The sequence below is a fragment of the Silurus meridionalis genome, chromosome 15 (assembly GCF_014805685.1).
Source record: "Silurus meridionalis isolate SWU-2019-XX chromosome 15, ASM1480568v1, whole genome shotgun sequence".
Classification (NCBI taxonomy): Eukaryota; Metazoa; Chordata; class Actinopteri; order Siluriformes; family Siluridae; genus Silurus; species Silurus meridionalis.
In genome coordinates, this window is record NC_060898.1 from 15,113,153 (window position 1) to 15,127,723 (window position 14,571).

At 34.9% G+C, this 14,571-nt stretch overlaps 1 protein-coding gene across 3 annotated transcripts; it reads right to left on the bottom strand.

Moving 5' to 3' along the window:
• Nucleotides 1-348: 348 nt before the first annotated feature.
• Nucleotides 349-14,061, bottom strand: trpc6a (transient receptor potential cation channel, subfamily C, member 6a). 3 transcript variants are annotated; one of them, XM_046867330.1, is made up of 12 exons: nt 13,288-14,061; nt 11,580-12,333; nt 11,308-11,487; nt 10,534-10,698; nt 9,574-9,790; nt 8,548-8,775; nt 8,176-8,440; nt 7,665-7,860; nt 6,837-7,035; nt 6,564-6,608; nt 3,982-4,057; nt 349-3,855 (listed from the first exon to the last, which is right to left on the bottom strand). In XM_046867330.1, exons 1-11 carry the CDS (start codon nt 13,428-13,430, stop codon nt 3,996-3,998), a joined length of 2,454 nt encoding a protein of 817 aa, XP_046723286.1. In that variant the 5' UTR covers nt 13,431-14,061; the 3' UTR covers nt 349-3,855; nt 3,982-3,995. The 3 variants fall into 3 exon arrangements, with proteins under 3 accessions (XP_046723286.1, XP_046723284.1, XP_046723285.1); XM_046867328.1 differs by having other exon boundaries at nt 6,814-7,035; nt 13,288-14,058; XM_046867329.1 differs by having other exon boundaries at nt 6,832-7,035; nt 13,288-14,057.
• Between the last annotated feature and the right edge of the window lie 510 nt (nt 14,062-14,571).

Below are 14,571 nucleotides of genomic sequence, written 5' to 3' on the forward strand. Positions count from 1 at the left end.
AGATATTAGAAGGTTTTATAAATAATAATATTTTATGTTTCTTACTGTTATGCCTTTGGCTCTGTAAGCTCTAAGGTAGATTATTTATAGGTGGCTAATAACACAGGCTGGATCTGACAAGCTGAACACTTATTGTGAGAATCATTGACCTGTTGTATACTATTGGTCTCTGTTTCTTATACTAGAGTTCAAGCTCTTTGATGAAGGAGAACTTACAATTAACACACTGAGTAACGTGATAGAACGTGACATGCTCATTGGTTGCTGTTTTTCCCCCCATAGAAGTCAAAAGCCAGGACTTGACAAATTGTGTCTAAAACATTTCCATCCCTACACATGATTTGACCCCCGTTTTTGTTATGATAAATGGTGAAACAAACGGCTTCAGATGCTGGGCATCATTGTTTATATCATATGTTTTTAATAGCATTAATGTATTAAGTCTTGTTATTAATGGTCCAGTAAATTCAATTCAGTTTTATTTGTATAGTGATTTTAATAATGGACATTGTCCCAAAGCAGCTTTATAGATTAGTCCCCATAAATTTGTTCCTATAAGTTCATCCTTAATAAACAAGTCACTGGCAACAGGGGCAAAAAAAAAAGCTCTATGAGATGATCACTTTTAATGACGCGTGTGCTCTGAAAGGAAAATCTCTGCTATGTAGCTCTTAGTATTAAATATAAATGTGAATAGTTGTTACAGTTGTTACATTGTACAGTTGTGGTACATGGTACATTTTTCTTTGTGCCCCTTCATGCTCGCAATTCATCCACATGTCTTCACATCAACTTGTTTTTTGCTGTTTTTAATTTATTTAAATTAACAAGTCAATTTCCTACTGTACAAAATCATATCTGATGTAGTATCATATCTGAAGTACAAAAACGTTTGTCCCTGTGATTTCCTGAGACATGTGTTCTATTTCCTTAGTAGTTCTGCTGTATTTAATTTCACACTGGTTTACCATTTCAGTGTACTTTAGTGAAGAAGAATTATGAAAGAATAGCAATGATGTACATCATACTACGTTATATTCCCCCTAAAATGCTAGAACGACCACATTGCAAAAAAAAAATGACGTTAGCAAATGAAATTATGTTGGATATACTTATTATAGTCACATTTACACGATATGCACAAAGGATTTGTAGACACCTGGCCATAAGATTCATATTTGCTTCTTGAACATCAATTTCCTCATTTAGTCCCCATTTCCTCCACTATTCTGGGAAGATGTTCCTCAAGATTTTGGCATGTGATTGTGATTTGTCATCATTTAGCCACTTTTGGTGTTAGTAAAGTCAGATTTTGATGCAGGATGAGCAATCAAGAGTTCCAATTAATCACAAAGATGTTCAGCAGGTTAGAGCTCTGTAGCAGGCCATTTAAGATCATCCACCCCAGATCATGTGCATTTCCACAGTCTCATGCTGAAACAAATTTGTTTATTTTAGTTTAAGTGAGGGGAAAGTGTAATGTTATCGCATCCAAGACATTTGTGCTTCCAACTTTGAGGTAACAGTTTGGAGATGTACCACATATGGCTGGAAAAATCAGTTGTCCCAATACTTTTGTCCCTATAGTGTATCTAGTATTGCTCTTTTTAATTACAAGAATCCAGGCTTGTCTTTTTATTCAATGGGCAAATAATTGTGTTCATTTAATGCATTTATCTCTAAGAAGCACGCCAGATGATCTGCCAGTAGAATGAAGTCTAAAATTTAACGGTTTCATATTTGGTATATTTTAATCTTATAATAAGAAATATATTGGACTATATACGAAATATTTTCACTTGCTAGGATTACTTTTCTTTGCAGTGCATTATTAATATTACCTCAATGTCCATCATATAATCCATATATTTATGGAATTATATGTAAGATAAGCTTGACAACGTACCCATTAATCGGGCATGACATAGTTTAATATGCTGAATGTGATATCCTGTTCATTCAAAATGCCTTTTCAAAGATAATCCATAATTCCACCAGATACAGTATGCGAACTGTTTTTTATGCTTCTATCTCTGATTTCTTAAAGAGGTCACAGTTATTCTTTAAGCGTAATAGTTTTACATTTAAAAATAAAATAAATGTTTTACCCCTTTGTTAAGGGCGAAATAATTATAAAAAATACACTATGTGGACAAAGGTTTATAGACACCTGACCTTTTTTGAACGTCTTACCTCACATTTGCTTATAATAACCTCCACTCATCTGGGAAGATGTTACACTAGATTTTGGAGTTGCCTAGGTGGAGATTTGTGCTCATTCAGCTTCAAGGCTTTTAGTAAAGTCAGGTACTGCTGTAGGATGAGGAGGCCCGGGGTGCAGTCAGTGTTACATCCCACAGGATTTCAATAGGGTTGAGGTCAGGGGTCTAAAGCAGTCCATTAAACATTCGCTCCAACCCATGTGAGCCATATCTTTTATAGAGCTCGCTTTGTGCACGGGGGCACTGTCATGCTGGAACAGACTTTGGGTTTCCTAAAGCTACTGCATCCAACGACATCCTATACAGTTGTATGCCTTCAACACTGAGGTAACAGTTTGGAGAAGAACCACATAAGTCAGAATAAGTCAAGTACACAAATAAATACACAATAGCTCATCAGACTGCTAACTAAGATAATATTAAATATTACATTATGATGTCAATGTGTCATCGTTTCTTATATTACACATTTTAATATGTACTAAAGACAAGTTTTAGCTTGAACAATTTTTTCCCCTAGAAGCAGTTTCTTAAAACCTTCCAAAGACAAGTTGCACAAAACATTCTTATAATAAAACAATTATTAGTTCACTTCAAAAGATATTTAATGGGATAATTTAATGATATATTTTAGCAAATATTCCTAAAATCGTAGCATCCAAAGTAAATAGTTAAAACACATAAGTTAGTTTAATGGTTTAATGGATGAATAAGTTTGTTGGTTGTTTTATTTCCCCCATATGGAATGTAATTATAAGTATGTATTTGTTCAGTCCGTCCTTTTGCTTTAAATCCTAGAAGAGTTTTCATCTTGATTCCATGCTTTTGTTTTTGTTTTTGCATTTTTTGTAATATTGTCCTGTAATTCATGTTTGTCCTTTTGAAAAGGAAAAAAAAAAGAAAACTGATTTCTTTATTGTTTTTTTTGTTTTGTTTTTTATATGTCTCCGTGTTACTTTATCCAATCTGATAAAGTTGCTTCAAAGTGTAGTTATTGTCTGTTTTATTTTTATTTTTTATTTTGGTAAAGCACACAATGCAATTGTCGCTCATCATGGAACATTTCTAAAATAATAAAGGATACAAGAATACAGTTAACAGTGATTTATACAGTAGTTTGTGTTCTAAGCTTTAGTTACTTTTTAGTTTAGCAAATAACAAAAAAAAATGCATTTCACATTAGTCGTATTAAAAAAAAAATGTCCAGGGTGCATCTCGTGCAAATGTTCTCAGTAGATGCTCTTAATCCAACCGTATAAAACCCATCCAAACTCGTGACACAAAGTTAGCACAAGAAAAAAAGCTTCATTCTTCATGTACAAAAAAGGCCATGTTCACTGAAACTGCGTCCTGGGTGCTCGTGCGACATGTTTACACTGTTCATTCTTTCTTCCTTTCATCCTGGTTAGCCTTGTGGTTGTTTAAATTAGCGGAGAGTAGAGCAAGTTGTAACACTATCAATCAAAAAAAAAAAGTCCTGAAAACATTTCTATTTCACTCTGCACATTTTATGCACAGACACGTTTTTCAAGTTTGCTGATCAGTTCGGCCATGCGCTCCATGTTGTGCGATTTTTCTTCAAGAAGCTCGTAGCGCAAACTGGAAATGTCTTGCTTTATTTCCTTCAGTTCACCTGCGACACAATTCCAATGCGAATCGGGTGAATAGCATTCTATAAAAATGTCAGGTTTTTTCAGCTTAACCAAAGTCATCATAGTTTAATATATTCAAGCAGCTTAGAAAAATAAAGATGACCTACCCTCATTGACTTCATCAAATTCTTTGTCCATCTGAGCTTTGATGATGTAGCGCTTGATCAGGCGTTTCATAATCTTCTGTCATTTTGGAATAAAAATCAAAAGACAGATTAATTACACATTCACTCTTATTCCATATGACATCAAGTCGATTTCTGCAGCATCAAAGCACTATACAATTTAGAGATTCTTCTGCTTTTAATCCTTCGGTTTGCTCCAGTTTCAGCACCTCCACACATGCAATTAACAGATTCCCACTAAAGAGAAAGGATTTGTGAGGTTTTATTATAGAGGTCCAAAAATCTAACTTGCTTGAAGGCCATGAGCCAAAGTAAAATGTTCTAAATGTTGCAGGAATGTTTTTGCTGCCGTATTTTGGAAAAGCATGAAGAATGTTTTGTTTCTTAATGATGACAAAATGTTGTATTCTTTCAAAACTCTTGCCTGTGTACCACTGCCTCCGTCTCGCCATAATTATCTGCTCATTGAGTGTCACAAAGCATGCTGTACCTGCAAAAATCATTTCTATTCTCTATATTGAAGTTCACAATTTAAAAAAAAATATCGTAAATGTTATATTCAAAATAAATATTTGTGTCAATTACATTTTGTTTTCTTTGTTTCACTTCTCATATATGGCATGGCAGTACAAATCACCTGTTTTACTAACAGTAAAAATACCTTTCTGAAAAAGGTTTTGCAGGTAATAGTTGGTAATGAAGCCATTATTAATCAGATTGTAAATTATTTTTGTTTGTAATATCAGATTGTAAAACCTTTAAACCTTTAAGCATCAATGCAGTTAGGTAAACATTATAAGCCACTTGATTTGCAGTTGCTTTAAGACCATGTTTTTTTATCAACAGTAAAATAAATAGATTCCCTTTAATCACTTAAACCACTGTGCACTTTCTCATTCAATAAATTATCCAACTAGTTATTCATGTGGCAGCAGCATAATATGTAAAGCCATGCAACTGAAGATCAAGAGCTGCTTTCATTAAAGTTCCTATCAGATTTAAAATAGTGTGGTTTTATGTAATGTTTGTTGCTGCCAAATGAGCTGGTTCGCATTTTTCCGAAAAAAATGTATCTTTTTTTTTTTTTAAAGTTGCAGACATTAGAGGACAAAAGGAAGGGATTTTATTTTTATTTTTGAAAAAAAAACTAGATATTGGAGGTAGTGCGTCTCTGGATAAGTATAATTTCTCTGAGGACGTAGGCAATAGCCTATAGGGTTCTTTTAGCCATTCTGGTACTGGTCTTCCCACTTAATGTTCAATAGCATCAGACTGGGCAAAAAGAACTCTGCTGTGCTGTCTGTAGTGTGTGAATTGATATGAAATTGGCCTCCTAAAATCTGTGGGTTACCCCGTTTGTTACTTGTATTTCCTCATGTCGATCAATGTACACAAAAGTTTTCGAATTGCTGCCAATCAGAGTGGGATCATCTGCACAATTGATTGCTGATCTCCTAAAATCTTAAAAAAACTCCAATGTGTATAAATTCTGTGGGTAAAAACGGCTTTTTGTCCAGAGAGCTCTAAGGAGAATAACCACCGTGGTGAACTGAAACAAAAGAAGGCCAAAATATTCTGTAGTTAGAAGTGGTAGCTCAGTGGTTAAAACTTCTGATCAAAAGGTCATGAGTACCACCATGTTGTCACTTCTATTTCCTTGAGAAAGACCCTTAACCATCAACTTGCCGTCATCACCACTGGCTTGCTCATTAGGGATAAAACAGATAGGGACAAATTTCTGATAAAATATATATTTATATCTCATTTTGTTTCTGAGAAGCTACATTGGCATAATGCCTATTGTTAAAACTGCAACAACAACTACTACTTCAATTGAATTGAATTTAACTGAACTGAATTCAATTGAATTGAAGTTAAAGAGCTTTCCATTCCATATCTAGCCAGAAAATAAGCAATTTCTGATATATTTAAACCAACTCATCTGGTACCAACAACCATACCAAGGTGAACATCACTGACTGAGGTTATTATTTTTGTCCATTCCGGTGTCTCGTGTGAACAGAAACTAAAGATTCTTGACTAGCAATAACAAAAAATTCAAACAACTTAATTAGACCTGAATCATGATTTTATGCACTGCTACCATGTGATTCAGCTGACTGGGAACTGCATAGATAAGCACATATAGAATAAGCTCTACAAAATGGAGTGTTTTTAAGAAATAGATTAAAAAAAAAACACACACACATTTTCCAGATTATATTTAGTCATATATATGGTGTTTGACTTTAGTGTACTTGGATATACAAGACTAAAGTGGCTAACACGTAGTCTGGAAGTCTGTCTTGCTTGAATTACATCCAAGACTATCTGCCATAAACCACATCCACTTCTTCATTGAAGTCCCACAGACTTGCAGATGTGGTTTAGGACTTACTGTAATCTATAAACAGTTTCATTGACAGTTACAATGAATCTCTACAGACACTGGCCACCTCTTGTCTGGCTTTATTTGAAAGAAAGGGAACATTGTGTAAGTCTGAACCACATGAGAAAGAAAGCATTAAGCTATGCTGCATGGGCTTGATTTAAGAATTTTGTACCTGATATCGATGACTTGTCATTTTGTTGCTTTTGTTCACTCCTAACTGAATAGGTTGACCAAAAAAAAAAGTATATTAGGACATTTCCAAATGTATTACAAGGTTACACACAAATGATTTGAAGAGAGAACATTTAGCGAACTGCTTTTTACTTTAAAACAGTGCTTAGTGTCTGAAGTAAACAGGTGCTATTGGATGCAGTTACGAAAGAGTAATTAGTCTGGAAATTAAAAGGATTAAAGGGATTTACAGTTTGTGTATGTGTCACCTCACTGAGTTCTGCCTCATTCTTCATAATAGCTTTGTGTTTGTGGAAGAGTTTTAGCAGCAGCGATTTTAAACCCAGGCCCAGACCAAGCACAGACTTTGGGCTAGGTACCAGATTGAAGGGCACAGGGAGGGTCCTGCCCTCCTCAAAGTACGAAAACCAGAGTTTGGCCCGGGCAAATTTCCATTCGACATCTGAGTCATCCTGCGCACACCAATAAGACAAAAAGACATTATAAGTTATATCGGATCGTGATAGATAAATATTTATAACTGGTGATGATAGAAATTAAATTGAAGTTTTCCTTTTTGGGAGAATTTGGGAGAGGCGTTTTTTTTTAATGAATGAATTAGATACTACTGAGCCATAAATTATAGGCAAATCATTTATCTTTGTTGTAAAGTTTGTATCATTCACGTGTTGAATTTATTTAATTAAGAGCAACTAAAAGGTGGTATTAGTGAGTTTATGCATGTTTTTTTTTACAGTATTTTAAAACTGTAGTTCAAATAATTTGGACATTCAACAATGATCAGTTGATAGAAAATTCTAAACAAACATAATTAACTGCTGTGATACGATAAAGAAAAGAACATTATTTATTACTCATACAGTACAATGTCATACTTGTTAATTAATTTTCCCTTAAATATAGAAACATATTGCCTACATTTCCATTTATTTTGCAAATCTAGGAGGTACCTTACAAACTAGTTAAGAACATCAAAGTAAGCTTGTATGGATAATTTAGCTGAAGTTCATGGTTGTTTATAGAAACTGGTTAGACGTTCTCCTTCTCATCGTGCTAGCTAGTGAAATGAAAAATGAAGTACCTCAATCTCCTGAAAAGAGCTGTTGATCATTGCAATGAGCATGTTGAGCAACACAATGACCATTGTGACATTATACACTCCATAGAGCACGTAACCGGTGTTCTCTATGAACTTGTGTCCATTGTTCACAACCACTGACTTGACTTCAGAGAGCCCAAAGATAGCCCAAAACAGTGTTTTGAAGCTTTCTTCTATGCTGTGGAATTTGTAAGTGAAGAAAAGTGAAAAATGAACATAATATCCACCTTTACACTGTATACATAAAATTATGCAAAACAATCTTTACATGATAAATACTTTCCCTTACTTTTTTAAGAGACAAAAAAACAAAAACAAAAAATAACAGTGTTGTCTATTAACAGATGATTAATTTTATCCACCTTAAAATCTATTATAAGTAGAGAACATGCTGTTATTGGAAGTACTTCTGCTCCACCACCCAGTCATTGATTATTGTCCCCCATTAACAGCACCCACATTTTATTTCATAAATGTCTTCTCCACTACTTACGTTGTAAATGCGTCATTCTGTTTAGCCCCCAAATAAAATGAATACAGGTTGAACATTCCGATCATGAAGGCCAGAAAAACCAGAATGAAGATCACCATGAATTTAAAGATGTCTTTTACAGTCCTTCCCAAAGAGATTTGCAATGGTCCAAAGCTCTCATTGGCTGGAAGGATATATGCAATTCGAGAGAAACTCAAAACCACCGCAATGGCATACAGCCCTTCAGAAACCAGCTGTGGATCTGAAGGCAGCCAGAAGAGACGCGCTAAGAAGTTATAGAGTGAAAGAGAAAAAAAATTATAAGTAAATGCAAACTTTCTGTTTAACATTTATACTACGTAAACGGTGGAATAACCATAACCTTTATCTTACCGAGTCTGAAGTATTCGACCTCCTGTGGTAAAGTTACATTTGTTATGTCTGTGTAGTGTTTATCAACATAAATTTGTGCCGTAGATGCATGCCAGTAAGCCATTAACTTTGCAACAAAGGAAGCTATAAAAATGGCTAACATTCCAAAATCCAACATATTCCAAGGTTCGAGGAGGTACTCTCTCGGACCCTGACACCAGATCTCTTTGCATTCGGCCCAAATCATTCCTAAAAACCAAAAGGAAAAAAATTAGATAGTATAAATTTTATGTGAAAGCAACACTTTTTGGGTAAATAATTATTTGATCCTGTGCTCGATTTGTAAATTTACCCCCTTACAAAGAAATGAGCAGTCTAGAATTTTCTATGATATAGGTTTATTTTAACAGAGATAAAATGAATATAAAAAAATCCAGAAATCCAGAAAAAATAAAAAATAGTATTTGATCGAATGATATATTATCCTCTACCAACCAACAAGAATTTTGACCACCACACACTTAAAGAAAGAACTTCTAATATCCACTCATTATGTATATTAGATTAGTTTAGATTAGATTAGATTCAACTTAATTGCCATTGTGCAGGGTACATGTACAGTGACAATAAAGTTGAATCTAATCTAATCTAAAATTTGATGTGGTCAGATAAGACTAAAATTAAGCTAAATGAAATCAACTTAACTCGCCATGTTTGGAGGCAGAGAAATGCTGAATATTACCACAAGAACACCATCCCCACTGTCAAACATGGAGGAGGAAACATTCTGCTTAGGGTACAGGAAGACTTCACATAAATGTGGCCATGCAGATGTAGAATCTCGGATGAGAACCTTCTGGCCTCAGCCAGAACACTGAAGATGGGTCGGGGATGGGTTTTCAGCATGACACATTTCCTGGATTTTTATTTTTTTATATTCTGTCTCAGCTAAATCAAATAATTATTTCCCCCACTGTAAATGGTTTCTAGGTTCAGTATTTTGACTCTTTTACCAAGGATACTAAATATCAATAGTCTCAGACTGACCTATTACCCAGAAGATGATCAGCATCTCCATCCACGTGAAGGGAGTTGTTTTCATGCGGAACAGCTGTGCTGGATGGTCTTGGACGGTCATATTTGGCAACAGTTTGCTCCCGTCAAAGCGATCAGCTGCATTAAACACTAACAAGCCAAGGAAAATAGTGAAAGATGATCCATGAGCCACAAACTTTGGAAAGGGGCCTCGCATAATTTTTCCCATCTGTAAAGAAGTAGAAAAAAAATTATTGGTCTTAATTTTGTGTGTGTGTGTATATATATATATATATATATATATATATATATATATATATATATATATATATATATATATATATATATATTCACATGCAGATGTGTTTATTTCACATATATTATTTCACATGAAGTCACATGGTAAGCTATTTTAAGTATTGCTATTTTTAATTACCATGGGAGAAACTGTATGAAGGACATACAGTTTCTCCCATGAAAAAAAAAAGAGCACATCAAGAGTTCCCATAATTGATGAAATGCATTAACAAACCAACAATCAAAATGATTAACACCCACAAACAATCTCAAGCAGAAGGAATTTCATATTTTCAATCTAATATCTTAATGAAAAAAAAAATGCTTAAATACTATTATAATGAGGAATAGTTATTTTCCTTTTGCAATAAAGGTCCTTCAGCTTTTCATTGTCTGTTGTCTTTCATAGTAAGAAAGAAAAAGGCTTTCCATTTGAGGTTATTCCATTGCGTTTTTATTTAATTGTTTTTCTGAATTTGTGAAATCAAGCTTTTGATTACAAATTTGGTGGTGTTTTCTATTTTCCTGTCACATTTCTAATGTGCTTCTGCTTTTTAATTGCTGTTGCCTTTTTAGATTGTTAATTACGTTTACTCCTACAAGTCACCATGCTGTAACCCCAATAGATCAATTAGTCACATTCTAAGTTGAGAATTTTATTGTGAGTCCACTAACCTTACTACATGGTGCCACCCAGTACACAATGGATAGGAAAGGGAGTCCTATTGCAACACCCAGGACCACCAAAAACTTGATGGCTGTGGTCTGCTGTCTCAATCCAGGCAAATGTTCATACCAGATTGAAAGAAGCTGCTGCTGGCAATTAGGATGCGCAACAAACTGTTGGAAAAAAAAGATGGCCTTGTCAGCATTTGAGATTTAAAATTGCCAGATACTGTTTTCAACATAAATGAAACAGATATAAAGTGTTATAAAGTGAGTTATACATGAATAAAAACAATGAATGATTAGATTACTATTTACTAAATTACTAACCATAAAACAGCCATCAAGACTTTTTCTGTATATACATACCAATTTTACAAGCATTTTAGATTTTGACATACAAATCTTAACACATTTTTAAGAAAGCGGAATCATCAACATTAATGGACTCTTGTGATTTATACCATGGCCATAGAAAACTAGTAGTAACAGTCTCTTAGCATTCTTAGCAGGCCACATTATATTGCACAAATGTTCATTATTTTCTTATAGCAGAATGTCTTTGATGTCCAGAATTTTTTATTCCACAAGTTTTTTTTTTTTTTTTTTAATGAAAATAATTTTGCTTGTAAAACACTTATGACTACTGTAGACATACTTTATTTATGGTATTTGGCAGATACCCTTACACAGAGCAACTTAAAATTATTACATGTGGTTGTGCTGGGAAATCACAACCACACAATCAGAAGGCTGAGTTTATGCCAAAAAGCTCCACTTTACCTTTTTGAGTTCATACTTTATTGCAAGGTTAAGTCGGGTGAAACTTGGTCGTCCTGGTAGATCAGAGTTATCATCTTCTTCGCCATTCAGAATGGCCTCCACTTCCTCTGTGCTCCGACACAGATCCAGAAGTCCAACTACAAAGCTTTTGCATTGCATAGAGAGTTTCCTATAATCATTCTTAGGAAAGTGGTCAATAAAGGACAGCATTTATTAATGCAGAAAAGACTGTAATATAGGAGTTACTTTAATACAAAACATATTAGACATACCTTGAATTCCTTCTCAATATTCGCCAAACAGGCAAGTTCATTGCTGAGCTCTAAAGCAGCCAGCACAGGATCTTCATTGGACAGAGAGAGGTAAGCTGGACTAGCTAGGCCTCGGTAGGCATTAATACGTGAGCGTGAGTGACTGAACGAATCATATTTCTGATGGTAATTACAGGTGTCACAGGTACAGAAATAGTCATGGGGTTGCTCGATACGAGCCCCTTTGGCCAGGAGGATGTGGACGATCTCATACTCATGGCAGTGCGATGCCAGGATAATTGGCGTGATATCGTGAGAAAAGCGAGTCCCGTCTTCATCATATGCAAAGAAGTCATCATGCATTGCTGCCTCCCTTGGGCTGGCGGTTAATTTCCTGGATTCAGCAAAAGCCTTATGACTCAGGATGGCCTCAACAATACGAATGTAGCCTTTGCTAATAGCTAAAAGGAGTGCATCACCAATCCGGGATAAGTTGTCCTTCTTTAACAAAAGTTCCGTAACCTCAAGATGTTCATTCGCCACTGCTATCTGCAAGGCATTCTGACCCATGTAGTCCACACAGTTCACATCCAACCCAGGGATCTCCTCAAGCATTCGCCGCACCACAGGGATGTTTCCATACTCAGCAGCATCAAGGAAGCGCTCCTCCACGGGTGTCAGGGTGTTGGGATGTGCGTTGAACATATAGGCGGCCCCCCGTGAGGCCTGCCTTCTGCTCTTGCCCATATTCTGACGAGTCTGATGCGTGCTGTCACTAGAGAGAATAAATCATATTTTATAGTCAGAAAAATTAATTTTTAGGTCTCCTGGCCTCATGGCCATGCATTTTATTTGTTTTAAACTTTCATTTCACATTCTTCATCAGTCTTTATTAGCTCCCATGGGAGAAAAAGCCATGCAAACAATATAGCTTCATAAATTAATCAGCAAAAGCCAAGCATTCTTTACTGTATTTTTCAATGTTAAGAATAAAATAGTACATCCTGCTCCAGCACAGATGCTTTTCCCTGATGTGATTTTTAAAACAATATCTACAATATGCTAAATACCTTATACATTCAAGAAAAAACTCTATATAATAAAAATCTACTCTATCAAATACAGTGCATTATGTTATGGTTTACAAAGAGCATCGCATCTTCTGTTGTATGTATTACCTCGTGCTTTCTATTTTTGAAAAAGTACAGTATATAACATGACCACAAATTATACAGAAATTATTTTATTGATTTTAAAACATAAAAAAACTTTGGGGAAAACATTACGGTTTAAATCAAGAATAATCATACAAATCAGGAGTATTACAAAGTGCTATAGTTTTGTAAATCAAGCACCATGTTCTGTTCGAGGTATTGTTGCTATAATGCATATATCATTGTTAATTAGATTGAAAGAATTCTTAGATGTATACATTTGATTCAACAGATCAAATCAAACAAACTTCCAGCATTTTTAAACGCATCCCTTTACACAGATATTTGTTTTAAAGAGCTGAAGACAGAAAGACATTTAAAGCTTTGAAGTATAGACACTTCCATCATGTTTTTAAGGCTAAAAAAACGTTTCACACTATATTTAGTAACTCCAATATGAAAGAACTAAACTGTATGAAAATGAATGAATTACACAATAATAAACAATTCCTAAGAACAAAATACGTTCACAGTAGTCATTACATTAAAGCACTAGATCTTAAAAGAAAACTCACCTATAGTGATGTCCATAATATCCATAAGTGTCATCACCGGTTTCAGCATTTACCAGAAGACAGTCTTTACTTCTGTTCCTCTTTCCGTTTGGGTGTAATTCAGATTGATTTTTTTCTTCCAAAACAGGTCTTCTTTGATTCATTTTTCTAACTAAAGCAATAAAAAGTCAACGCCTTTAAGGCAAGGATAACCACCAGTACCCCCAATCCAAACATCCAGCAGTAGCGGATGGGCTGTGTACTACTCCTGGACAAAACACCTTCTACTACAGTCCTCTGCTATGCTCGTGTTTAAAACTTGAGGTAATACAGAGTATCTAGGAATTTTGGCAGTGTGGCAGCATCTTCAATCCTTTGGCAACAAACAAGGCATTTAACAATGTTTGCTTGTTCAAACTAATCCTCTGTTTAGGTTCTAAAATTAGCATGAGACTCAGCATTGTTTCTTTTTTCCCAACCCAAATTTAACGTTTCTAAATGACTTCTAAGTGACTCTTTTATAAACTAATTACAAAATTAATATAAATTACAGAGTTTACTAACAACTAAAATCACCTGAAAGAAACCCACAAATAGAATTTTTGAACAAAATTTGCTTTCCATTTGCCGCAGAGATGAAGATGAAGACATTTATGAGCTAGTTTCTCTATTCCCAAGAAAGTGCTTTGTTTGTTCTGGGCTGTAGATCCAGCTGTGGGAAATGCCTTCAATGGAATTCCACACTGACCAATCATACCACACACTCCATTTTGTAACTTTCTTTCCCCTAGTCCTCCCTTTTCCGTTAATTTATGTGTTTGTATGCATACCCACATCATTAGCTGAGTACGTGCACACACGGCTACCCTGGTGTCCAAAAAGCTCCTCGAGGATATATAAGCCCAACGGATGGGGTCAAAAGGTAAATACCACAGAGAGGGTCATGGGAAGCCATGGTCTTGGTTCATTTCTCATGTTGATAGTGTTTCGTACAGATGGCTGCTGCAATCAGCGACTATTTTAAGCTCCTTTTCTGGGGACTAAGCTTCTTGGCATGTTCATGATAAGATTTCATATAAATTGTCCACTTTATCATGTTTCTAGACCAAAATCATAAAAATGGCACAATGTCGACGTTTGTCAATATAGTGTAAAACATCAAAGTTGATGCTACCGTTTTTAAAGTCAATAGTCTTATTTTTGAAATGTGCGTACCCCTGATGTTTTTTGTTCTACTATCATGCTGAAAGTACAGTATGTGCTAGTTAGCTCAATTTTAGCAAAAATTCTAGTTAATTAACAGCA